Source organism: Pteropus medius, unplaced genomic scaffold (genome assembly GCF_902729225.1).
Source record: "Pteropus medius unplaced genomic scaffold, Ma_sr-lr_union100, whole genome shotgun sequence".
Classification (NCBI taxonomy): Eukaryota; Metazoa; Chordata; class Mammalia; order Chiroptera; family Pteropodidae; genus Pteropus; species Pteropus medius.
Genome location: NW_024344241.1, coordinates 6,813,472 through 6,838,250, shown reverse-complemented (window position 1 = coordinate 6,838,250; position 24,779 = coordinate 6,813,472). Strand labels below are relative to the sequence as shown.

Genomic DNA, 24,779 nt, shown 5'->3' with positions numbered 1-24,779 from the left:
TTCTCTACCTCATAGTTTTTCAATGGAGTCTACCTCGCCTTGAAGAAGGTGGCTTAAGCTATACTGATACCATCTTTTCCTGGTTATCAAAAATCTGTGAAATACTGGAGGAAAGGGGGAGGTCTTTCTAAGCAGTCACAAAACTTGAAAATTAAAAGATTGATACATTCGACTACTTATAAACTTATAATTTTTTTAATATGGTGAAAACAAAAGATAAATAATGAACTATAATTCATTTATAATTTATTTCATAGACGAAAGGATAGTTTTTAATATATAAAATGTTCATACTCATCCACACAACATTAGGGAAAATATGGGCAAAGTTTATGAAGTCAGTTCACAGAAGAGGAAATAAAAATGGCTCTTAAACATAGAAAAGATAGAAATAAACCTACCTCATGAAGAGAGAAAGGTTATTGTTCAACTGTCATTCTCATTACTCTTATAAAAATCAAGAAATAAAACTTTATGTAGATTTGACCTTAATTTCATGCCATGTCACTCAGTATTACACATATCGTTGTATCCTAAAATCTTTCTTTCTTAAATTATGTGCAGATTACAGGATTAGATTTTTCTGATTAAAAATTTAAATAATGTGGAAACAGAGTCCAACATGGTAGTTTCCTCCTATACTCCCTTACTCAAACCTATCCCAGAGATAACCTTGTTAACAGTGAAGCTGTGTTATTTTAAACTTTTCCCCATGGACTCAGATAGCATACAGGGCTTTGTTTTTTTTACGTAAATGACATCATACCGTATCACATTGTATTGCAAGTTACATTTTCTATTTAATTTGTCTCCATGATCTTTTTCAGGAAGTGCATATATAGACCTATCACAATTTAACTTTTTTTCTGCACAGCATCCCATCTTATAAATGAGTTAAATTCTTCCCCAGTTAAGGAAAAAATAAAACCTGGGTTAATCCCACTTCATTCATTGTCTTTGTTTCCTCTTTTTCTCTCATCTTCCCTCCCCATTCTTTTTTTCCCTTTCTTTTTCTTTCTTTTTTCTATTTCTTTTTTTGTTATCAAAAAATAATGCTAACTCTACACTTAGAAATTATTAAGGTGATAATTTTATGGTTTTTTTACCACAATTAGAAATAATAATTAAAACCCTTGTATATCTGAATTAATTTTTATAATCCTGAAGAGAAAAACCTGGAACATATTTGAACATGTATAAAATTATTTTTGTAGAACAGATATCTTAAAGAGAAAATGCCTCTCTAAAGAGAATATTCATTTAAAATTTAAAAATTTTGTTGAATTTCCTCCAAAAAAACTTAATTCACAGTAGCACACAGTGTATAGGAGTATGCAGTTTCTCATATTCTCACCACGACTAGGTATCATCAACCTCTAAATTATAACAAAGTGCAGTACAAGGATTCCAATGACAATCGAATAATGCAAAAAAGACAAAGACAAAAGAAAATCTAAAAACAGAAACGAGGGGCATAACAATTAGAAGGATGTGTTCCCTCTTAAAATAATTTGCCTTTTGTATAATCATACAGCAGAAAACCCAAGAGTATGTCTTGAAACCTCTTAAATTACTAAGAGTTCACCAAATTGGCCATATATATGATAAATTTTGTGACATAATAAAAAAATATATATTTGGTTTCCCCCAGTTCCTGACACAGAGCTCCTAAAACCCTTGCGATTTCCTGAGTGATATGCATGATAGGAGCATCTTTTATTCTAATGAGGCCACTCTTGGTGGACTTCTGGATAGCTTCAGGATGGGGGCTGGTCACCAAAAAAGACTCAACAGTGATTATGAACTTGGAACTTTCAGTCCCATCCTCATCCTCCAGAAGGGGAGAAGGGTTAGAGATTGAGTTAATAAGCAATCATGCCTACATGATGAAGCCTCCATTAAAAATTCCTAAATGACAGGCTTTTGAGAGCTTCCAGATGGGTGAACACATCAAGGTGCTGGGAGGGTAGTGCACCTGGAAAAGGGTGGAAGCTCCCCCAACCTTCTCCTTTGCCCTATGCTCATTTCCTCTGGCTGTTTTCTGAGTTTATCCTTTATAATAAACCGATAATATGAAGTGCTTTCCTGAGTTTTATGAGCCATTCTAGCAAATTGTTGTACCTTCAGAGAGGGTTGTGGGAATCCCATTTATAGCTAGTCTTTCAGAAGTACATGTGACAAATGTCTTCTGAAGTGGGGGCAGTCTTGGGTGACTGAGTCCTTTGCTAGTAAGGTCTGAGCAAACACCAGGAAGTTAGTGTCAGAACCGAGTTAAATTGTAGAACAACCAGCCAGTGTCCTGAGAATTGGAAAATTGTTTGGTGTGGAAAAACCCACACAACTGATGTCCAAGGTGCTGACTAGTAGTAGTAGAGAGAAACAGTTTCTCTTTAATATGTATAAACTTCAATTATTTACTAATATGTCATTCATAGTGTGGATGAAAACAGGGCTACACATTAAACATGATATGCTCAGGGGAGGACAACATGGCAGGCCCTACAAACTCAGAGATCAAAATTAACCTCATAGGATAATCTGAACATAAAAATTTCTAGCTAAAAGACGATCGTGGTGGTAGTCATGTCCTACGCCTGTAACTTCCCTGACAAAGGTCAGTCTTTACATTAAGTGAGCCTATTGTCTTTTTGCATCTAAGATAACATACCTTTGAAATGTCAGAGTAACCTTCATTTCCAGACCATTTAGGGCACAATCCACGGCACCAGAGCAGGAGACCACAGAATCCCTCATCATTATCTTGGTCCCCACATACCATCTCTATATGTTGTAAGTGGTAGTTATTAACTATCCTGTACCCACCAATGTAAAAGAAGCATCTGTCTCTATTTTACTTGTTATCCAATTCTAGAGGTTTCCCCGCTTTGCTTTCTTTCACCCCCTTAATGTACCACCAAAAGATTTAATGTAACCCTCCTGATGTTTTTTACTTTTATTCTAATGTATAAAATAAGCTGCGAAACTGCCATTCTCTGGAGCATTTTCTCAATCTGCTGAGATTTTGCTTTCCAGAAATTGTCATCAGTTTGGCTCAAATAAACTCATAAAAGTTTTCTACAGGTTTGGACACTTCTTACACAAATAACCAGATGAGGTAAAATGCTCGTTAATAATTGTTAATAAAATTTAGAAAGAATCATAATGCAAAAACAAAAACTAGGTGAGACTTATATAAAAAAAATTAAAATCTACACGGAGATATGAATAAAGGATTTGAGTAAATGGTGACTCCCTCATGTTTCTATTTAAACATTGTAAATAGATTCATTTATCCAAATAATTTATATGTTTAATGTTAAACTAATTCTTCCCCCCAAAGTAACAAAGCTAAAACAATTATTTTGTATATTGAAAAATTACTCTACATTTTACCTGGAATAAACATGAGAAAATAAGTATGAACACTGGGGAAAAACAGATTATTTTACAATAATGATGAGAAACAAGCTATTTGTAAATAAACCAAATTATAATTTCTCCTAAATGTCAACAACACAGAAAACAAATTCCAGCTGGATCAAAGAGTTAAATTGATTAAAAAAATAAAAGCTTAGAAGAAAAAAAATTAGGTTACTAACTGGTTTCTCAATGGGAAAGTACTTCTAAGAATAAAAGCAGTGTCAGAAATCATAAGGAAAAGGCTGCTCATTAATAAAACATAAAACTTTATTAAAACTTCTCAGTGATAATTAAAGAAATACATACTTGTAAAATATATAATGTTGCAGATGTTTTTAATTTACATAAAAGATATTGGACTATACGCCTCTTTCTATCCTTTTTGCTATTGGTGGTGGTCTATATATTTTCTTCCAGTATGGTCATGGTGTTCTTCATGGAATAGATTTTATATATGCAGATTGATTTTTCATTTTTGTCACTTTTTTAGATATTATCTTTCCTTTTTGCCTATTATTAACACCCTTTTCAATTAAAAAAAAAACAGTACATGTGCAGGGACAACTGGATATCCCATATACAAAAAAAATTAATTTGGACCTCCTACTTCATATCATATACATCAAAATGCATTAACATTCGAAATACAAGAGCTACAACCATAAAAGTCTTAGGAAAAAGAACACAGCTGTAAATGTCTTTAGATTCTTAGATATGACAACAAAAGTATGAGCAAAAAGAAAAAAATAAAGTGAACTTCCTTGACATTAAAAACTGTGGGTCAAAGGGTATCAAGAAAGTGAAAAGAATGGGAGAGAACATTTTCAAATCATATATCTGATGACAGTCTAATATTCAGACTACATAAAGAACTCTTACAAGTTGACACCAAAAAGATGAACAACCCAATGAAAAAATGGACAAATTACTTGGAAACACTTTTCTCCAAGGAAGATATACAAGTGGCCGGTAAACACGTGAAAAGATGGTCAACATTATTAGTCATTAGGGAAATGCAAATAAAAAACTCAATGAGATACCACTTTCCACCCACTAGGATGGCCATATATTTTTTTAAAGGATAATAACAAGTATTGGCAATGTTGTTGAGATATGGAACCCTCATACACTGACAGTGGGATCTAAAAAGGGTTAGCCACTGTGGAAAGCAGTTTGGTGGTTCCTCAAAAAGTTAAACATAGAATTACTATATGACCCAGCAATTCTCTCCTAGGTATATATATGCCCAAAAGAATGGAAAACAGGTAGGTATTCAAACAAATACATGTACATGCAAGTTCATAGCAGGATTGCTCACAAATAGCCAAAAGGCACAAACTAAAGGTCCATCAGTGGATAAACAAAGTGCACTATATCTATACAACGGAATATTATTCAGTCATTAAAACGGATGAAGTACTGGCACATGCTACAACATAAATGAACTTTAAACACATTATGCTAAGTGAAAGAAGCCAGATACAAAAGGTCATGTATTATATGATTCAATTTACATGAAATATCTACAATAGGTAAATCCGTAGAAATAGAAAGCAAATTGCCAGACATTGGAAGGAGGAGGGAATAGGAGTAACAGCTTAGTGGGTACAGGGTTTTCCTTTGGGGTGATGAAAATTTTTTTGAAACTAGATAAAGGTGATGGTTGTACAACATTGTTAATGTATTAATTACCACTAAATGGTTCACTTTGAAATGGTTAATTTTACATTATGTGAATTTTACCTCGATAAAAAATTTCTTTAAAAAATGCAATAAAGTCACTGATATCTAATCATTAAAAAAATTACAGAGCTTATCTATGATTGAATTACTTATCATTGCACTATAAGTGGTACACAGATATGTAAAATACAGTCCCAACCGCTGAGGAACTTCAGGTCTAGTTACAGAGCTCAGGTAAATAAAGCGACTACTCTATCTCAGTGTCCAATGAGAGTTCAAAGATGCACATCTAGTTATGCAGAAAAGGAAAAATTTCTCAGAGAAGATGACATTGGAAATGAGCTTTAAAGGTTGAATGAAATTTTTACTGTTAGAGTTGGCAGTGAAGAAATGCAATAACATGAAGAAAGGTGTTCACTTATCACAGGGTCACATGATAAGTTTAAGCACATTAGCTCATCCAACCTGGTTGACGTAAAAGCTACATAATTCAGGAAAAGGTATTAAAGACCAGGTGTCAAAGGGTTCCACTCCTTTTCGTCCTCAGTGCCTGATGCATTGTTTGGCACATACTTGGTAATTGGTGTATGTCGTAAAAAAGATAAAATAAAATTATGCATTAAATAAATTTCACTAAAAGCTCAAGCACCAGAAAAACTATAAAACAGTAGCAATAGCTTGCAGCATTTATTACAGTCAAGTCAGGCTAAGGCAAGTATGTGACAAGATTAGAGATAAAAGGCAGAGCACAGTGTAACCAGAATGAATTGCATGTGGAATGAGTGAGAAATAAGTCTAGGGCCATATAGGAAAACAGTGCGTGCCATCCTATGAGATTTGGACTGTTTCTTAAATACAACAGGAAATCACTGAGGTCTGTTGCCCCATGATCTTAAGTGGTATAAGTGAATGGTCGGTATGGGAACATCTGAGCGTACAGAAGCATGGCAAATCATTCATCCGGCGGGGAAATCTGCCCTCACCTTTGTACTGGGCTTTGATGGAGCTATAGAGTGAGATTTGGAGACACAGAAAGAGGGAAAGGCTCACAGGCACAGTAAGGGCACCCCTTATGGAGAGGAAAACCTGCCGCAGAACAGAATGCAGTTGGCTTTGTTGTGCCTAATGAAAAAAAGGAAGGGATGGTCCGCACAGAACCTTGGCCCACATTTCATGCAACATTCCACAAACACTATGCCCGAGGCAGCCGCGGCCTCCGTGCCTTCCTCATTCACCTCCACAAAACTCTTGTGCACAAACTTGGACAGACACAGGTCTCTCTCGGTTGACATTGCCAAAAAGTCAGCTTTACCCTGTTGAAAGGCATCAGTAATTCCCAGATGTTGAAGCACAGATCCCATGTTATAATCCTCTTCCAGTTTAAATCTTGGAAGGAGAACTTCAACTTCAGTACTCTTCATACAGTCTGGCCTGGTCCAGGCTATGAATTTCTCAAAAGTGAGATTTTTCTCCACCTGAAAGACCATAGTTAGACGTTAGGATTCATTGTTCAGCACATTTAAATATGCACATGGACACACGCAAGTACACTTTCTTCTCTTATAGATGAGTGTCGACTGTCACACAGGACCAGTGGAAACTTTATCTGCCAGGAAATTTGTGAGATCTTGTGCTTGTGCTGTTACATACATGGCTTCCTTGCCAAGCAGGGGAGACCTCAAACCACCTAGGGGTACAAAGACCGTGGCTGCTCCCCTCCTGACCCAACAACTTCAGAGAGAAGTTCTCTTATCCTGACAATTGTCAATGCCCAGCTGACTGCCACTTTTTCTTTTAACTATGCTTATTTTTGAAGACAAGACATTACTGCTAAGAAAAGAGATGAGAAAAGTTTCTTGATATGTCCCTCTAGAAGAGAAATCTGCCCAGAGGGGGAATTTGCATGATTTCTGGAAAAGAAAAGTCACAGGGAGATGGACAGAGAGAGAGCCAATGGCTGCAGCTTGCTCACATGAGCCCCTTAGGACAAGGCAACACTACTGCCCCTCCTCCCCCCTCTGTACTGGGCCTAGGATCTATTGGGCAATGAGTGAGTCTCTCACCTTAAAGACCCATGCGGGAAGAAAACAAGGTGGGTGGCCGAGTGCCATTTTGGGCTGTTTCAGGCTCTATGCCCTGAGTGCTGGCTTCCGCCCTCCTCCCCTTCTCCCTTGTCAGGTCAAAGTATAACATTTTCTCATTCACTGTTTCAGGTTCTGAATAAAGACGATGGTTCTTAGTTTTAAAATATAATGCAAATAACAATGATTATGACAATAGTAATAGATCATATTTATACAGGGCTTATATGTACTAGACAATGTGCTAAACTTGTTCCCTGAATTACTCCCATTTTAGCCTCATAAAAACCCTATTAGGCAGATATCATCATCTCCAGCTTAGAGATGAGGAGACAGACACTGAAGTGAGTTAGAAATTTTGGCGAGAACACATAGATAGTAATGGGAGAAGTAGTTTGAGTCCAAATCCCGCATGCTGGATGCCGTGCTCCACTGCCTGGTCGCCTGCATCACCAGCTCTAAAGGCAAACACAGCAGGTGAAAGTTGTGCTCGACTTCAACCCTGTAAAGAAGGACGTGAAAGGCGTCACTGAATTCATCTCACCAAGCTTAGATCCACATTGTCATCAGGGAGCAGAATGAGCATGCTCAGCTCTTCGCCTGTGTAGGGCAGCTCCAGAACCTGAGCCTGTACCTCCTCTATGTAGGCAAGGTTAAATGTGGCTTCCTGAAACATCATCTGCACTGGCTTTTGCTCCTTCTGATGGGAATACACATGAACATTGAATTAAAAACAGATGGCTGAAAGAGGCAATAAAAATTTCCAAAAGAGCTGCGATTGACTCCGAGAGTGTTTTTAGCACCCGTTGATAGAAACGATATTCGCACTCTAGTAAACACTTACTAAATTTCCATCCACTTCCTTCCATCATCGTTACCAGGCATCTACTGTGAGCAAATATGGTGCTAGCCATAGCACCATCAGAAGATGTTTTATTCAGCAAAATAAATGTGATATTCTGCATTTTCCAGAGGAGGAAAACAGATTTTTCTCATTTGAAATAGGCCAAGAAATATATTTAAGGAAACAATATAATCAAATGATTTCTATTTAATTAGGAAAAGTTTTTATAATAAAGTGGGATGAAACTTATAGTTTCATAGCAATATCATTGGAAGTGTGGGTGAATATGCCCTCTCAGAAAACAGTCTGGCAGCAAGTATAAAGAACCACACATATCTTCATGCATTTAAATTCAATTGTTCCAATTCTGATACTCTAATTCGAGGAAATAATTTTTTTAATTATTAAAAGGTATATGCGTGCAGAGGTTAATTGAAGTATTATACTTATTAATTTTTTACAGTTGAAACAGACCACCTACTATAAAAATTAAAATGGTTGCTAAAATCAATGCTGGAAAAGTTCTCCCCTTCCCCGCTTTGCAACTAGAGAGCTGATTATTTAAAGTATACCTTATCCAAAAAAGAGAAAAAGAGATGCTATCTGTATAAGTTTCCTAATTTTATTGAAACGGTATTTTTTAGGGGGTGGGGGATTTGGCAAACTATTTTAATGTCCGCCTGAACTGAAGTTATTCCTCAATGTCAAGACTAAGGTCTTACTTTTAATATTAGAAATCTATAAATAATTTCTTAATAATGATAAATTAAAAGCAATTCAAATCTATACTTATTTTAATTTTCAAAATACCCGATTAAATATATTTTCACATTCTCTCCCTCTATCCCTGCAACACACACCAGATCACACTTCCTTAACATCTGTTTTTTTTGCTTTCTTTCCAAACGACTCGTGCTTAAGGAATATCTTCAGTTCCCAGAACTAGGTGGCAGCAATGAATGTGTGAGAAATTATCAGAGGCAACAAGAGGTGTAACAAAATGCAAAACATTACAGGCAGCAAATGTTTTTGATTCCTTTAGTTCATTTCTACTGAGTTTAAAATTTCATTCAAAAATGTGTTTTTTCAGATTATTTTTAACCAATAATTTATGCTTCTACAAAGTTAAATTTTCCATTTTACTTTTTCATCAAACGAGCAGAATTTTTGAAATCTTCCCCTACCTGGCTTATTTTGAAAGGCATTTCACTTGTGTATGTTTTATCGAACTGCTCTTTCCATCTTCCTTTGAAGTAGATGGCATTGACAAGAACCAGCTTGGTCTGTGCATCAATGGAGTTACCTGGCAACAAGTCTTGAATTTTACCTTTCGAGAAAAGTAAAAAATATATTCAGTTGATTTTTAAAAAGCGTGACGAATAAACTATGAGAAGATTTATTGGCAGGTCCCTGATTATTAATCAAGAACCAAACATGCTTTTTTCAAATTTGCTGAATTTGGATTGCTACATACAGAAATCAAAAACAACACATACGAGTGGCATTAATGATCACCAGTGCTTCGGGAGCATCTACAAAGTTGATGACGGTGAAAGATTTCTAAATCACTCAAGGAAAAACACTACACCGGGTTGGAGAACAAGGCAAGGAAATGAGAGATGGGTTGGAGGGACATCGGTTATCTCACACGGTCCAATGGAGGGTTTCATCTAAAGCTCCAAAGTTATGCGTAGTGCTAACATTCCACAACCACATGTGGACACATCAGAGGCAGCCAGAATGAATGTCTCAAAGGGGAAACAGCTGGCAATGGGCAGTGTGAGTGTATTGAGGAGCTTCTGGAAGCCTCTATTTGACCCATTAATGGGTTTGCAGTTGGCCTGTCATGCCTAGGTTTATCAAGTCTAAGGAAATGTAAATGGAAGATAAAAAAGAAGCAGTAGAATAAGTAAGCTTAACGTGTAAAGTCAAGGCAGTGGTGATGGAGGGCTACGCAGAATCTGGAAAGAGATGATGGCTCCACCCAGCATGTGAACATTATAGGCGAAGTGTAAATATGTTTTAGTTATTAAACTAAAAGATTGGCCTGCGAGTTTCCTTTGGCATTTGTGTCAGTCGCTTTGGTCCTGGGAGAATGGATAAAATTAAGTCTCTCTTGTTGAAAACCTGAGCATCTGATTGGAACCTCTGTGAGTAGATTAAGGTTCAAATATCCCATGAGATTCAGCCTGTCAGCATTACTCTGACCACCTGAAACACCAGTGAAATCAGAGAAGCAGGCAGAGGAGGGAAAAAAGAAGGGAGAGAAGAAGGAAGGAGAGGAGGAGGAGGAAGAGTATAAAGGGGAGGGGAGATGGAAGGCGGGTATAACATGTAATTCTTACCTTTAGTCTTTTTTGAAACCCAAGTGTTTATATGTTTCCTGGACTGCTCTGCAGCTTTGGCAAAGGAAAGCTGCTCCAGCTCAGCATGATAGAACCGAAGACAGGATTCCTTAAAGGTCTTTGGAGAGAAAAGTGTTCAATGAGGCTACATTTCTAAATAAAATATCAAGTGTCCAAAAATTCTGACTATTACATACCTTTTATTAAAAAGAATGTACATCTCTTAAAAGTGACCATATCTCAGTTGGCTATATGTTAAAATATCAGTGTTTATAAAGAGGTACATACTAAGCCATGAATAACCAGAAATGGATAAATGAATTTTAGAAGTAGTCAAATTTCAAATAATTCAAGGTATAGATATAGAATTATGATTTTTTAAAACAATGTTTACCATAAGTTTCAGTTCTCTAGGGTCTTTCTCTAGGACTCTATGTTTTTATTACAACTTTTACTGTTCTCTTGATTTAACTTACTGAGAGGAATTCACAAGTCTTTTCCCCAAAGAGCCTGTTGGCCGTTCTGAGCAAGTACTGCGTGCCAGGTTTGTTCATTTCAGCAAGAAGTGACTGGAAACTCCCATGAATGTCCTTCTCTGTGTTTAAAGAGAGCGCCTGTTGAGAAAAATAATTTAAAATTATCTATTGTTCTTTGGTCTCAAAAAATTTATAAGCAAATTATTTCTTACATACTCAACAAAATTTTCCTTTAAAAGGATGTTGCTGTTATTTTAATTGTGTATTCAAACATACTAGAGAAGCAACACTATGTGGGAGTGGATAGAAGATAAAGAGGGAAAAAAAGAGGAACAGAGGGAGGTAGGAAGAGAAGGAGAAAGAGAGAACACAGAATAAAGGGGAGTAAGAGTTGGCTTTCTGTCTAAATTGCTTTTGTTTAAAGATAAGGAACAGGGAAAAATGAAAAGGGCAAGACAGCTGCAGAAAAGAGGTTGTTTTAAAATCTCTCATCCCAAGAAAAACATAAGGAAAACTTGTCTCTAAAATTTACCCCAACAATACAGTCAAAAGCATTAAAAATTCAAAGAAATGATCAGAAATACAATGAGAGTGGGAAATATCATAATAGTGTGAGAGACAACACTTTCGGTCTCTGACAGCTTTAACAGAATCCAAAGGCTAGTTCCGGAGTGCCCATTATTGTCTAGTTGGACGCTGGAGGATAAGGAACTCTCAATGTCACATTTCATAAAGTAACCAGACAATTTGGGGGCTCTCAAAAATCACTCCTATAAGGGCTCATTGGCTGGCTAGCCCAAAACATAGAAAACTTAATTAAGTATAAAGAATCCTCTACTCAGCCATAAAAGGAGAATGAAATCTTACCACTTGTGACAACAAGGATGGACCTGGAAGGTATTGTGCTGGATTAGGTCAAATGGAGAAGGACAAATGCCATGTGATTTCACTTATATGTGGAATCTAAAGAACAAGGTGAATGGACAGGAAGGGCAGAAACAGACTCATAGATGCAGAGAGAGTTTTGATGGTTGCTGGATGGGGGGCGTGGCTGGAGGGTGGCTGAAAGGAGGGAAGGGATTAAGAAGTACAAATTGGTCGTTACAGAATAGTCATGGGGATATAAAATATAGCATGAGGAATATAGTTAATAATAGCGTAATAAGTATGTATGGTGTCAGATAGGTACTAGATTTATCAGAGGGATTACTTCATAAGTTATATAAGTGTCTAATCACTATGTTGTACATCTGAAACTGATATGTTGTATGCCCACTATAATTGAAAAATAAAAAAAGTTTAGAAATCAATTATCACCCAAAAATAAATGAAATAAAATTCAAATTTTAAAAAAGAATCCTCACACATACATAAACCTACACTCCGGCATACCATGAGCTGGAAAGTGATTAATCACTACTAAAAAGGATTCATAGGAAAACAAAGCTCATATTGAAAGAGCCACACTGTCTAACTTTTCTATAGTAGAGATACATGTTCAAGGCCATGAGCTCGGCTATGATACAAGCTTTTAGTTTTCATCTCAGGCATGTATCTCCTGCCCACTCTATAAAACTCCTGGGAACAGGAATGGATTCTCAATCATTTTCTGATGTTTACCAAACGTTTGTTAAACTCATCTAACTAGCACATATGCAATCTATATAAGTAATAATTACATGCACTTTCACCTTCTTTTGCATATTTCTGTTTATGCTCTTACTGAGCTAGGAAGCCATGTTGGTATATCAATGATTTGAAATAGATGTTAACCTTACCCTTCCTTGCCAATGAACAATTACAGTTACACAGTCTTTTATTCCAAGAATGAACTAGATCTTAGCTGCTTCGATGTCAAATAATTTCAGTATCATTTTCTAAACAAAGATAAAGTGTTAGAATAAAGTTTCGATAGTTCGATCCAGGTTACTAATTGGAGAAACTTTTCCCAAAAAATCTCAGGAAAGGAGACTTGCTTCTTCATGAGGTATGAAGCTGGGTGATAGAACAGAACAACTGAAAAGGCAGTCCCTTCTCTCAGGCAGGTTTACCTGGGCCATTTGGGCAGCAGTGTTTCCTTTTGCCCCCAGGAAGACCATGGCCAGGGCAGAGGAGATGCTCACAGGAGAATAAAACACGTTGCGAGAAGGATTGTCTTGACATAGTATCTTTAAAAGGCGGAGGGCAAAAGTGCCATTTGCTTCAGAGAGAGCATCCATGATGCAGTATCTGGAACCGCAGAATAAAGAGAAAGATTGCTTCGACAATACACCCGTGAATGTTATTGACCTAATTAATACATGGCAATTTTGAAATTGTACTTATTTTTTTTTTCCTTAAAGCTCATAAATATTTTAAGTTCGGGGAAATTCCATTTACTGCTGTTCTCTATCCAAAAAATAAGTCTAAATTTTAAGGCAATTAGCTAAGTGTGGTAGTGGCAGCAGATCAAACGGATAAGCTCAAAGCTCACTTTATTTAAATAGTTTATCTTCCACTTAGTCCCCTCCTCCTGTTCCAGCTTCCATCTCTAGCCATCTGGAACTCTTTCCAGTCCTGCAGTCACCCCTGAGCCTTTGAAAACACTTTAGCCAAGGTTAAAGTGTTTCACCAGGTTAAGGGCTCAAACACCACATCTGAGTCCTCTCCTAGAGGAGGTTTCTTCCTCTCTCTCCCCAGCATAACTCCCCAGTCTTCATTGTGTCCCACTAGATGGACGCTCTGAAAGCAAGGGCTGTCTGGCAGCCGCTGAGCGCTCAGAAAAAAAGGAAGGGCTTGATAAATTTGTATTGCCTTGACGAAAGAATTAGGATGCATAAGAAATGCTTGAATTTGCAACTGGAGACTGGTGATTTTAGCAGGACAGAGTCGAGGTAAGGCAGATGTCATTCTTTGGATCCGGGAGAGAGAAGAGTTGAGAAATAGGGCGAGCAGGTGGGGATGGGGCTATAGGGTGAGGGCCCGGCAAGGGGAAAGAGGCGATAAGGCAGGAAAAAAAGGCATCGGAGAGCAAAGAGAAAACCCTCTGAGGAAGCATCCGAGGCTTATTCGAGAACGAGAACCTCGAGGCACAGGCCCTGGGACCAGTCACAGCAAAAGCACCGCTGCGCAACGGACCAGCGGCGACAGATCCAAAGAGTCTGGATTTCTGTAAACAAGAAGGCGCTGCCCTCTCGCGTTTGCTTTGTACCGAGATAGGCCTCGCGTCCTCGCGCCAGGTTCTCTAAGGTCGTCTAGGGGTTCTTCTTGTCCCCCCAACTCCCTTCCTGCCCCGCCATGCCCCCACCTGCCACCTTCAACACTGCCGCGCCGTTCTTCTCCTGTCGCTGCCCTCGGAGCCTGGAACCCCACGACCCGAAGCGCACGCAGACTTGGCACGCTACAGCCGCACGCCGTGGGTCCCCTCAGGCCTCGGCCACCCACGGGCCTTAAGTCTGCGCTCGCTTGCCTGAGGCGCGGGGGGAATTCCACACATCCTGCCCTCGGCGCAGGGGCGGGGCAGGGCGCGGCAGGGCGGTGCGCGGTCAGGGATAGCGAACGCTGTCTACTCCCCTCAGGGCCCGAGTCTGGATAATCCCTGCAGGCCCCGTATCACCTCACCTGCGGGACCCCTGCCGGGGACACGGAGACAGCGGGTGGGCTGCAGCCTCGCACTTCCTGTGGGTTCCAGAAGCTACTTTAAAGCGGGATTCTGAAAGGGAAAGCACTTTCAAACTGATAGCCCTTCCGGGCCAGCTCTGCTGGCTGCCAAATGAAGAGATCACAGGTAGGGGATTGGGAGAAGGGACGAGAGAACTTGGAAGCTTGGGCTTTTCTACTTACAGGAAACAGACAAAAATGGAATGACAGCCTCCTTTATCGTAGGAAGGGTCTGTGGATCTTTATTTTACATCTCTTTTCTTATATAGATGAGAGAGTCAGCTAGAATAAAGTATTCCTTTGAGATCCCACAACTAATTAGCAGTCCTGAATCCAGACACAGAAGCCAGGGGTGCAGTGAAGAAGGAAACTTCATTCAGTGCAAACAACTCAGTTGTGGTACAGCACGGCTGTGTAACAGCTCAGTGGTGTTATAACTGAATTATGAAGCAGCATGGCTGTGGAACTGCAAAGCTATGATGAGGCCCCTCTGTGGCTAGAATGCTCTGCTCTGCACCGCTCTGCTCTGCTCTGCTCTGTTCTGCTCTGTTCTGCTCTGTTCTGCTCTGCTCTGCTCTACACTGGTCTACTCTACTTGCTCCCGTCTTCTTCACTTTCCTCTGCCCTGTGCTGGTTTGGAGTCTTCTTTGGTGTTTCAGCACCAGCTCCAGCTGGGGAAACCATCTCCAACAAGCAAGAGAAAGAGAAAGTGTGCTCCCTAAGCAAGGGAGGAGCAGGCTTATATGGAGAGAAGTCTTTGCCCCTGGTCCCTGATTGGTCCATCTTCATGCAAACAAGGACTCCAAATCCTTGCAGTCTGATTGGTCCAAAAGGCACTGTCCTGATTGGTCAGAATGGAGCTGCTTGGGTTGGTCAAAGAAGATGGTAATGGAGCTATAGCTGCACATTTCCAATTAAATGGGAAAAGTCTCAGTCCTTTTGGTTGACATACAGTTCCAGGAATTCTCATAAGGGCTGGCTCAGTTGGCATGAACACAGTATAGGTAGGCAGTTCAGTGCAGGCTTCTCCCTGAAGTGCACTTTGTATGAGAAGCCCCTGTGTAGAAACAGCTGCTAGGCTTTAGGGTTTTTTTTTGTTGTTTTTGTTTTTTAATTTGAGCTCAGTTAGCTACCAGGAATCCTTCTTAGTAGCTATCTTCTTTCTCAGGGTCCCCAGATATATGTTTATTCATTTTGTTTATTCATTCATCAATTGATAGACATTTGGGTTCTCTTGTTTGTCTATTATGAATGATGCTGCTATAAAAATTCATGGACAAGTTTTGTGTAGACATTATATTTTCATTTCTCTTGGGTTTATACCTAGTAGTGGAACTGCTGGATCATATAGTATCTCTATATTTAACTTTTCGAGAACTGTCAAACTATTTTTGCAAAGTTGCCGTGCAATCTTACATTCCTACCAGCAATGTATGTGGTTATCAATTTCTCGACATCTGTTGTCTATCATTTTAAATAAATTTTAGCCGTTCTAGTGGGTGTGAAGTGGTATTGCATTTTGGTTTTGAGTTGTATTTCCTTCATGACTAATGATGTTGAGCATCTTTTGATGTACTTATTGGCTCTTTGTGTAGCTTCTTCAGAGAAATGTCAATTCAAATGGTTTACCCATTTTCAAATTGTGTTACTTGTCTTTTTGTTGTTGAGTTTTAACACTATGACTCCTGATTTACTTCACCATCATAATCAAATCACTCAAAACCAATGATAAAGAGAAAAATCTTAAAAGCAATCAAAGAAATGTTAGGTAAAGAAAAATCAAGATAAAGATGATATTAGATTTCTCTTTGGCAACAATGTGAGCAAGAGCACAGTGGGAAAACATCTCTAAAATATTGCAAGAAAAAGCGAAACCATCAACCTAGAATTCTGTACCCTTCAAAAATATTTTTGAAAAATAAAGGTGAAATAAACACTTTTCAGACAAGCAAAAACTGAAAGTTTTCATTGCCAGCAAACCAGCACTTCGAGAAATATTAAAGAAGAACTTCCAGCAGCAGCCATCCGAAAGATTCTGCTTCATTATATCCGGTTCTTTATGGATTCTGTTGAGAAGGCAACCATCATTTATGTTGTCATTCTGAGGGAGCAATGAACGATGCTGCCCCATTTCTCTAAGGATTCTTTTGAGAATATAGCCATCATTTAAATCCTCGTTCTTGATGCTGCTCCATATTCTCCAGTCTCTGTGGACTCTGTTGAGAGGAGACATGATTTTAATCATTATTCTTAGCATTGGAAAGATTCTTCATTTTCTCTGATTCTCCAAGGATTCTGTTGGGAACCCAGCTATCTTATAAATAATTTTTTTCTAGAATGGCATTTGAAAGGTGCTGCCCCATTTTCTCTGGGTCTCTATGGATAAATAAATGCTCTTGAGAAAGCAAGCATTTCTATCTTCGTTCCAGGTAAAACTATTTATATAAATACAAAAGTGTCAAGTATTGCTGGAGTGATGTCAGAAGCATGGCGGAGCGAGAGATGTCCCCAGATCGCTCCCCTTGAAAGCACAATAAGCTGAACATCTAAACCTCAGCAAATAACACCCAACCTGCACACAGCATGTCTGAGTGAGTTATCTGCACATAAGAGGTCAGAACCGTAGTAGTCTGGAGGGAGAGGATGTGTAGATTGGGAGGAACAAAGAAGCTGCCTCTGGTAGCCAGAGGTCTCTGCAAAAGGAGGAGGAGGGGAGAAACAGCAGTGGGATCCCTGAACAGCCTTCCCAGAGGGATCTGTGAGTTCCACAGAGCAGAGTCCAGGGATCAGGGTGGAAGGCAGAGTGGGAACTAAGTGAGGAGGGACAACAGTTGGGTCTTAGCAGCCACGTTTGCGGAGCACAAGGCTGAGACAGGTAATAGCCGCAACCCTCACACACCAACCCTGAGCGCTCCCTCTTCAGACCCTATATCTTCCCAGTCCCAATACTGTGGAGCCCTAGGGCAGTTTGAGCAAGTATTATGAAACAAAAATTCACTATTGGTACTACTGGTGGGCTGGGACCAGGGATAGTAATCGTGACCTGATATATATCAGAATTAAAAAAAAAAAGGCACTATTAGTTCCCAAACAGAGATCCAAGAGGCTTAGATGCCACCTACTGGAAATAAAAAATAACAAAAACAAAAAACAAAAAACAAACGAACAACAACAAAAAATGCCTTCTTAGCAACAGGCTTAAGCGAGACCTCTATATAATAAGTCTTTCTGGGGGGGAAAAAAAAAAAAGCAGAATACACTCTCAATAATACCCAAGTGAAGAAATAGACCATCAAACACCATGAACAACCAGGGTAACAAGGCTGCTCAGAAAGAAAGAGAAAAATTTCCAGAAAATAAGCTTAAAGACATAGAAATATGTGATTTAAATGACAGAGAATTTAGGATTATACTTCTGAAAAGAAACCTCAATGAGATGCAAAATAACTCCGATCGACAATTCCTGAGGAAAAAATAGACCAGTAGAATGAGTTTTTAGCAAGATCAAAACCCTTAAAAAGAACCAAATAGAACTTCTGGAGAAGAATCCACTAAAAGAGATGAAGAGTGAAATAGCGAGGTTTGGAAATAGACTTGACCAAACGGAGAAAAGAATCAGTGATATCAAAGACAGAGATCTAGAAATAATTCAGAGGGAAGAAGAAAGAGACCAAAGAATGGAAAATAATGAAAGAGAAATACAAGAACTAGCTAACACCATCAGGAAAGACAACATGAGAATAATAAGTATTCCAAAGGAGAAGAAAAGGAGAAGAGATCAGACATCATATTCAAACAAATTGTGGATGAGAATTTCCAAAATCTAAAGAATGAACTGGAGCTTCGAATCCAAGAAGCTAACAGAACACCCAATTATCTCAACCCCAAAAGTCTTCTCAAAGACATATTATATCAAAGTGATCAAAAATTAATGACAAAGAATGCTCAAGGTAGCCAGCGAAAATAAGATGGTAATCTATAAAGGAAAACCCATTAGGCTATCTTCAAATTTCTCAGTGCAAACTTTACAAGCAAGAAAGGAGTGGAACCAAATATTCAAACTACTAAATAAAAAGAATTACCAGCCAAGAATAATGTATCCAGCAAAGTTCTCCTTTAGATATGAAGGAGAAATAAAGACCTTTCTAGACATACAAAAGTTGAGAGCATTCTCTGCCACAAGGCCTGCATTATAAGATATACTGAAAAGGATCAGCTCACATGAAAAAAAAAATGACAAAAAAATACATAACTATCAGTGAGGTGACAAGCAAGCAGACAGAAGCAGATTAGTGCAACTTTTATCAAGAACAGAGTATTATAAGCCAAAACAATGAGAATAGAATTGCTATTGCAAGATAAAAATGAATGCTCAACATGCATAGGGACAATTTGAGACAATAATAACAGAAAAGGAGAGGAATCAAAGATCCAAATTTGCAAAGGGGAGAGGAGATAAGGTATATGTAGAAGAAAATGGATGACTGTATATACATAACTATCCTTTACATATTCATAATAGTAACCACACACCAAAGATCCAGAACTGAAGCACATAACATAAAACAAGAAAGACCAGAGGGAAAGATCCATAAAATCCAACCAAATTAAAATAACAGACAGAAACTTAAGGACAAGGAAACACCGAGCTACTAGAAAGCAAAAAATAAAATGGCTATGGGAAAACTTCGTATTTCAATAATCACTCTAAGTGTAAATGGACTAAACTCACCAATAAAAAGGCACGGAGTTTCAGATTGGATCAAAAAACAAAACCCAACCACAAGCTGACTCCAGGAGACACATCTCAGTTCCAAAGACAAATATAGACTCAAAGTGAGAGGGTGGAAGATGATTTCAAGCAAATGACATTCAGAGAAAAGTGGGAGGATTGGTATTAATATTGGATGAAATAGACTTCAAAATAAAAAAAATATAGAAAGATACATTTCATAATTATAAAGGGAACCATACACCAATTAGACATAACACTTATTAATATCTATGCTCAAAATCAGGGAGCCCCAAAATACATAAAGCAATTATTAACAGAACTAAAGGGAGAAACAGATCAAAACACTATCATAATAAGAACCTAAATACCCCACTGTTGGATATGGACAGATCACCCAAACAGAAAATCAATAAGGAAATAACATCCTTAAATGACACATTAGGCCAACTGGACATAATCAACATTTACAGAGCCTTTCATCACAAAACGGCTGCTTATACATTCTTCTCTAGTGCATATGGAACATTCTTAAGGATCGATCACATACTGGGACACAAAGCTAGCCTCAACAAATATAAGAGGATTGGAGGATTAAAATCATACCGACCATATTCTCTGATCACTATGTATTGAAGCTGGAGATCACCTGTAAAAAGAAAGCGAGAAGAAACCCAACTACACGGAGATTAAACAACATGCTGCTGAAGAATGACTGAGTCATAGAAGAAATAAAAAGAAAGATCGAGTGATAAATAGAAAGGAACGATAAAGATAGTACAACATATCAACATTTTTGAGGCATGACAAAAGTGGCAAGAAGAGGAAAATTCATATCATTACAGGCCTGTCTCAACAAAAAAGAATGAGCCCAAATGAACAACCTAACATTTCGTCTTTAAAAATTAGAAAAAGAACAAATGAAGCCTAAAATCAGAAGGAAAAAATAATAAAAATTAAAGCAGAATTAAATGAAATTGAGAAAAAACAAATAGTAGAAAAAATTTATGCAACAAAGAGCTGGCTCTTTGAGAAGATTTATAAAATTGACAAACTTGGCTAGACTCACTAAAAACAAGAGAAAGGACACAAATAAACAAAAGGAGGGGTGAAAGGGAAATTATGACAGACACTGCAGAAATACAAAGGATCATACAAGAATACTATGAAAAAGTACATAATATTAAATTTAATAACCTAGAAGAAATAAACAAGTTCTTAGACATATACAGCCTTCCTAGATTGAATCAAAAAGAACTGGAAAATCTAAATAGACCTCAATAATCAGCAATATGGACATTGAAAGAATCATCACAAAGCTACCAAAAAGGAAAAGTCCAGGACCAGAGACTTCACTAGTGAATTCTACCAGACATTCAAAGAAGATTTAATACCAATTCTCCTCAAACTCTTCCAAAAAAAATCAAAGAAGAGGCAATACTTCCCAACTCATTTTATGAGGCCAATATTTCTCTGATACTAAAACCTGGTAACAATAACACAAAAATAGAAAACTACAGACCAATGTCTCTTATGAGCACAGATGCAAAAATCCTAAATAAGATACTAGCAAACTGAATACAGCAACACATTAAAAAGATTATACATCACAATCAAGTGGGCTTCATCCCAGGGGCACAGGGCTGGTTCAACACATGTAGATCGATTAATGTGATACACCACACAAAGAAATTAAAAAATAAGAATCATATGATCATATCCATAGATGCAGAAAAAGCCTTTGACAAGATACAGCATCCATTTATGATCAAAACACTTAAAAATAGATATAGAACAAAAGTACCTTAACATAATAAAGGCCATATATGAGAAACCCTCAGCTAACATAATGGCAAAAACCTTCCCTCTAAGATCAGGAAGAAGACAAGGCTGTTCACTGTCGCCACTGTTATTCAGTATAACATTGGAGTTCCTTGTGAGTGCAATCAAGCAAGAGAAAGACATAAAAGGTATTTAAATCAGAAATGAAGAAGTCAAACTGTCTCTATTTGCTGATAACATGATTCTCTATATAGAAAAACCTAAAGACTGCACAAGAATACTACTAGAAATAATAAGCAAATACAGTAAAATTTCAAGGTACAAAATCACTGTTCAGAAGATCATAGCATTTCTGTACTCTAATAATAAATTTTGAGAAAAAGAAATGGAAAACACAATTCCTTTTGCAATTGCAACAAAAAGAATAAAATACCTAGGAATAATCTTAACAAAACATGTGAAGGACCTATGTAATGAAAACTATAAGACCCCATTAAAAGAAATCAAAGAATATACAAAGAAATGAAAAGATACTCCGTGTTCTTGGATTAGAAGAATCAACATATTTACAATGACCTTATTACCTAAAACATTATACAGATTTAACGCCATCCCCATCAAAATCCCTTTGGCACTTTTTAAAGAAATACAACAAACAAAAAAATCATCAGATTTGTGTGGAAGCACAAAAGACTCCAAATTGCCAAAGCCATTCTGACAAAAAAGAACAAGTCTGGAGGTATCACTCTGCCCGACTCCAAATTTTACTACTAAGCAACAATAACCAAAACATGATGGTATTGGCAGAAAAACAGACACAGGGACCAGTGGAACAGAATTGAGAGTCCAGTAGTAAACTTCCACTTATACGGGCAAATAATTTTTGACAAAAATGTCAAAGACACACAGTGAAGAAAGGAAAGCCTCTTCAATAAATGGTGATGGGAAATCTGGAAAAGCCACCTGGGAAAGAGTAAAACTAGACTGATGCCTTTGATCACACACCAAAATTAACTCAAAATGGATTAAGGACCCGAATATAAGACCGGAAACAGTAAATTGTATAGAAGAAAACATAGGAACGAAACTCAAGGACCTTGGACTTGAGGATTTTATGAATTTAACCTCTAAGTCAAGGGAAGCAAAAGCAAAAATAAATGAATGGGACTGCATCAAACTAAAAATCTTCTGCACAGCAAAAGAAACCATCGACAAGGCAAAGAGACAACCATCTGAATGTGAAAATATATTTGCAAACAATACCTCCGATAAGGGCCTAATATCCGAAATATACAAAGAACTCATACAACTCAGTAACAACAACAACAACGAAATGAACAATCCAATTAAAAACTGGGCAAAGGACCTGAACAGACACTTCTCCCAAGAAGACATACAAATGGCCAACAAACAAATGAAAAGATGCGCGACATCACTAGCTATTAGGGAAATGCAAATCAAATTCACAATGAGAGACCATCTCACACCTGTTGGAATGGCTATTATCAACAGGACAAGTAATAACAAGTGTTGGAGAGGATGCAGAGAAAAAGAAGCACTCACACACTGCTAGTGGGACTGTAAATTGGTACAGCCACTATAGAAAACAGTATGGAGTTTCCTCAAAAAACTAAGAATTGATGTACCACATGCTCCAGCAATCCCTCTACTGGGTTTTTACCCCAAAGACTTGAAAACATATATCCAAAAAGATATTTGCACACTGGTGTTCATAGCAGCATTATTCACAGTAGCCAGGACATGGAAGCAACTGAAATGTCCTACAAGAGATGATTGGATAAAGAAGATTCAGTACATATATACAATGGAATATTACTTAGCTATAAGAAGAGATGAGATACAGCCATTTGCGACGATGTGGATGGACCTTGAGATAATCGTGCTAAGCAAAATAAGCCAGACAGAAAAAGTTGAAAATCACAGTATATCACTTATATGTGGGTTATAAGTCTAAAAGCAACAAACATGACAAACAAATAGAGACTCGAGGACATGAACAGTAGACTAGTGGTTACCAGAGAGTAGAGGGGGAGAGGGGAGGTAGATGGGGTAAAAGGGGTCAAATACTTTGTGACAGAAAGAAATTTATGGGTATATATATGACCTACTGTTGAATTGTACACTTGAAACTTATTGGATTTCATTAACCAATGTCACCATAATGATAACTAAGAAAAAACCACATCTTAAATATAAGGACGGAAATTTTGAAAATAGAATAGTGGAAAATATAAATAGTGTAAACACCAACGAGAAAAAATTGGCCTAACTATTCTTGTATCAGACAAGTAGAAATTAAAGCAAGCGATATTGTGTAACAATAAAAGGGTCAATCCAACAGAATTTCATCAAAATTCTGAATTAGTAGGTACTTAATAACGTACAAAGATATTGACAAAAAAAGATAAGAAATAGAGAGATCTACAATAATAGTTTGAGATTTTTGACACACTTCTCTCAGTAATGAATAGAAAAAAAGGGGACCAAATAAATATTTATAAATATCTGAATAACCCAAACAACCAAACTGACATACATAAAAAACAAAATTCAAAGACTATGCAATGTCCATTTTTAAGTGCAATGAAATATTTATCAAAGTGGACAATATTTTGTGCAATGAAACAAGTTTCGACAAATTTCTAAGGATTGAAATCAAACAGGATATGTTCTGTGGTCACAGTGAAATTAAACTAGATATCAATAACAGAAAAATAACTAGAAATTCCAAAATATTCATAAATTAATCGACACAATTCTAAACAACTAAAAGACCAAAAATATTAAAATAACAATTAGAAAATATTTGAACTAAATGACAATAAATATATATATATAACGTTTTTTGTGAGATGAAGCCAAATTCATTCTTTGAGGGATATTTCTGGCTTTTGATGCATGTATTATAAAATAAGAGTTTTAAAATCAATTATTTGAATGTTCATCTCAAGAATCTTCAAAAAGAATAGAAAATTGAACTTAAAATATAGTAAGTTTCTAATAAATTAAGAAAATAAATCATTGAAATAGAAAACATACATACAACAGAGATCAACAAGAACTAAAGTTGATCCTTCGTAAAGATTAAAATTTATAACTCCTGCAATAAGACTGACCCTGTTTACAAAGAGAGAGCCCACTGATATCAGTTAGGAAAATAAGTCATTAATACAAAATTTAAAAGAATATAAAAAATAAGGGACTACTATTAGCAATTTTATGCCATTAATTTGACACTGTAGAGCAGCAGTTGCCAACCTTTTTGGCACTAGACACCGGTACTCCTATGTGAATCTAATGCCTGATGATCTGAGGTGGAGCTGAGGCAGTGATGCTAGCACCAGGGAGTGGCTGCTAATACAGATGAAGCTTTGCTTGCTCGCCCACCTACCGCTCATCTCCTGCTGTGTGGACCTGGTCCTAAAAGGCCACACAACAGTTACTGGTCTGCGGCCTGGGGGTTGGGGACCCCTGCTGTAGAGGAAATTGAAAAATTTTCTTGAAAAATACAACTCGCTAAAACCAATCCAAGAAGAAAAAGAACATTGAAATAGTCCTATGCTGAATGTATCATTAAAAATCCAAGAAAACTCCACACCCAAATGACTTCATGGGTAAATATTTCCAACCACTTGAAGATAAAATAATGCTAATCCTACACAAACTTTTCTAGAGAACAGAAAAAGAGGAATATTCCCAAAAGTTTTTAATAAGACCAGCTTAACCGGGGTAGCCAAATCTGGCAAAAACAGCACC

The 24,779-nt window shown here is 37.4% G+C and overlaps 1 protein-coding gene across 5 annotated transcripts; it reads right to left on the bottom strand.

Moving 5' to 3' along the window:
* Positions 1-3,669: 3,669 nt before the first annotated feature.
* SERPINB9 (serpin family B member 9) lies at positions 3,670-14,547 on the bottom strand. Of its 5 annotated transcripts, XR_005654220.1 has the most exons (8): positions 14,136-14,320; positions 12,901-13,078; positions 10,850-10,987; positions 10,374-10,491; positions 9,213-9,355; positions 7,729-7,884; positions 5,391-6,578; positions 3,670-5,355 (listed from the first exon to the last, which is right to left on the bottom strand). XR_005654220.1 is itself a non-coding variant. In XM_039869458.1 (7 exons), the coding sequence occupies exons 2-7, from the start codon at positions 13,066-13,068 to the stop codon at positions 6,174-6,176; spliced, it is 1,128 nt and encodes a 375-aa protein (XP_039725392.1). In that variant the 5' UTR covers positions 13,069-13,078; positions 14,450-14,547; the 3' UTR covers positions 3,670-6,173. The 5 variants fall into 5 exon arrangements, 4 of the variants coding, with proteins under 4 accessions (XP_039725392.1, XP_039725390.1, XP_039725391.1 ...); XM_039869458.1 differs by lacking the exon at positions 14,136-14,320 and adding an exon at positions 14,450-14,547 and having other exon boundaries at positions 3,670-6,578; XM_039869456.1 differs by having other exon boundaries at positions 3,670-6,578.
* Positions 14,548-24,779: the final 10,232 nt, after the last annotated feature.

Excerpts from the sequence above, each read along its gene's own strand:
- SERPINB9 (XM_039869458.1), bottom strand. The coding sequence starts at position 13,068 with ATGGATGCTCTCTCTGAAGCAAATGGCACTTTTGCCCTCCGCCTTTTA. Across the intron at positions 10,988-12,900 it reads CTGCTGCCCAAATGGCCCAG|GCGCTCTCTTTAAACACAGA; the intron begins GTAAACCTGCCT and ends TTTTCTCAACAG. Across the intron at positions 7,885-9,212 it reads TGCCTTTCAAAATAAGCCAG|AAGGAGCAAAAGCCAGTGCA; the intron begins GTAGGGGAAGAT and ends TATTCCCATCAG.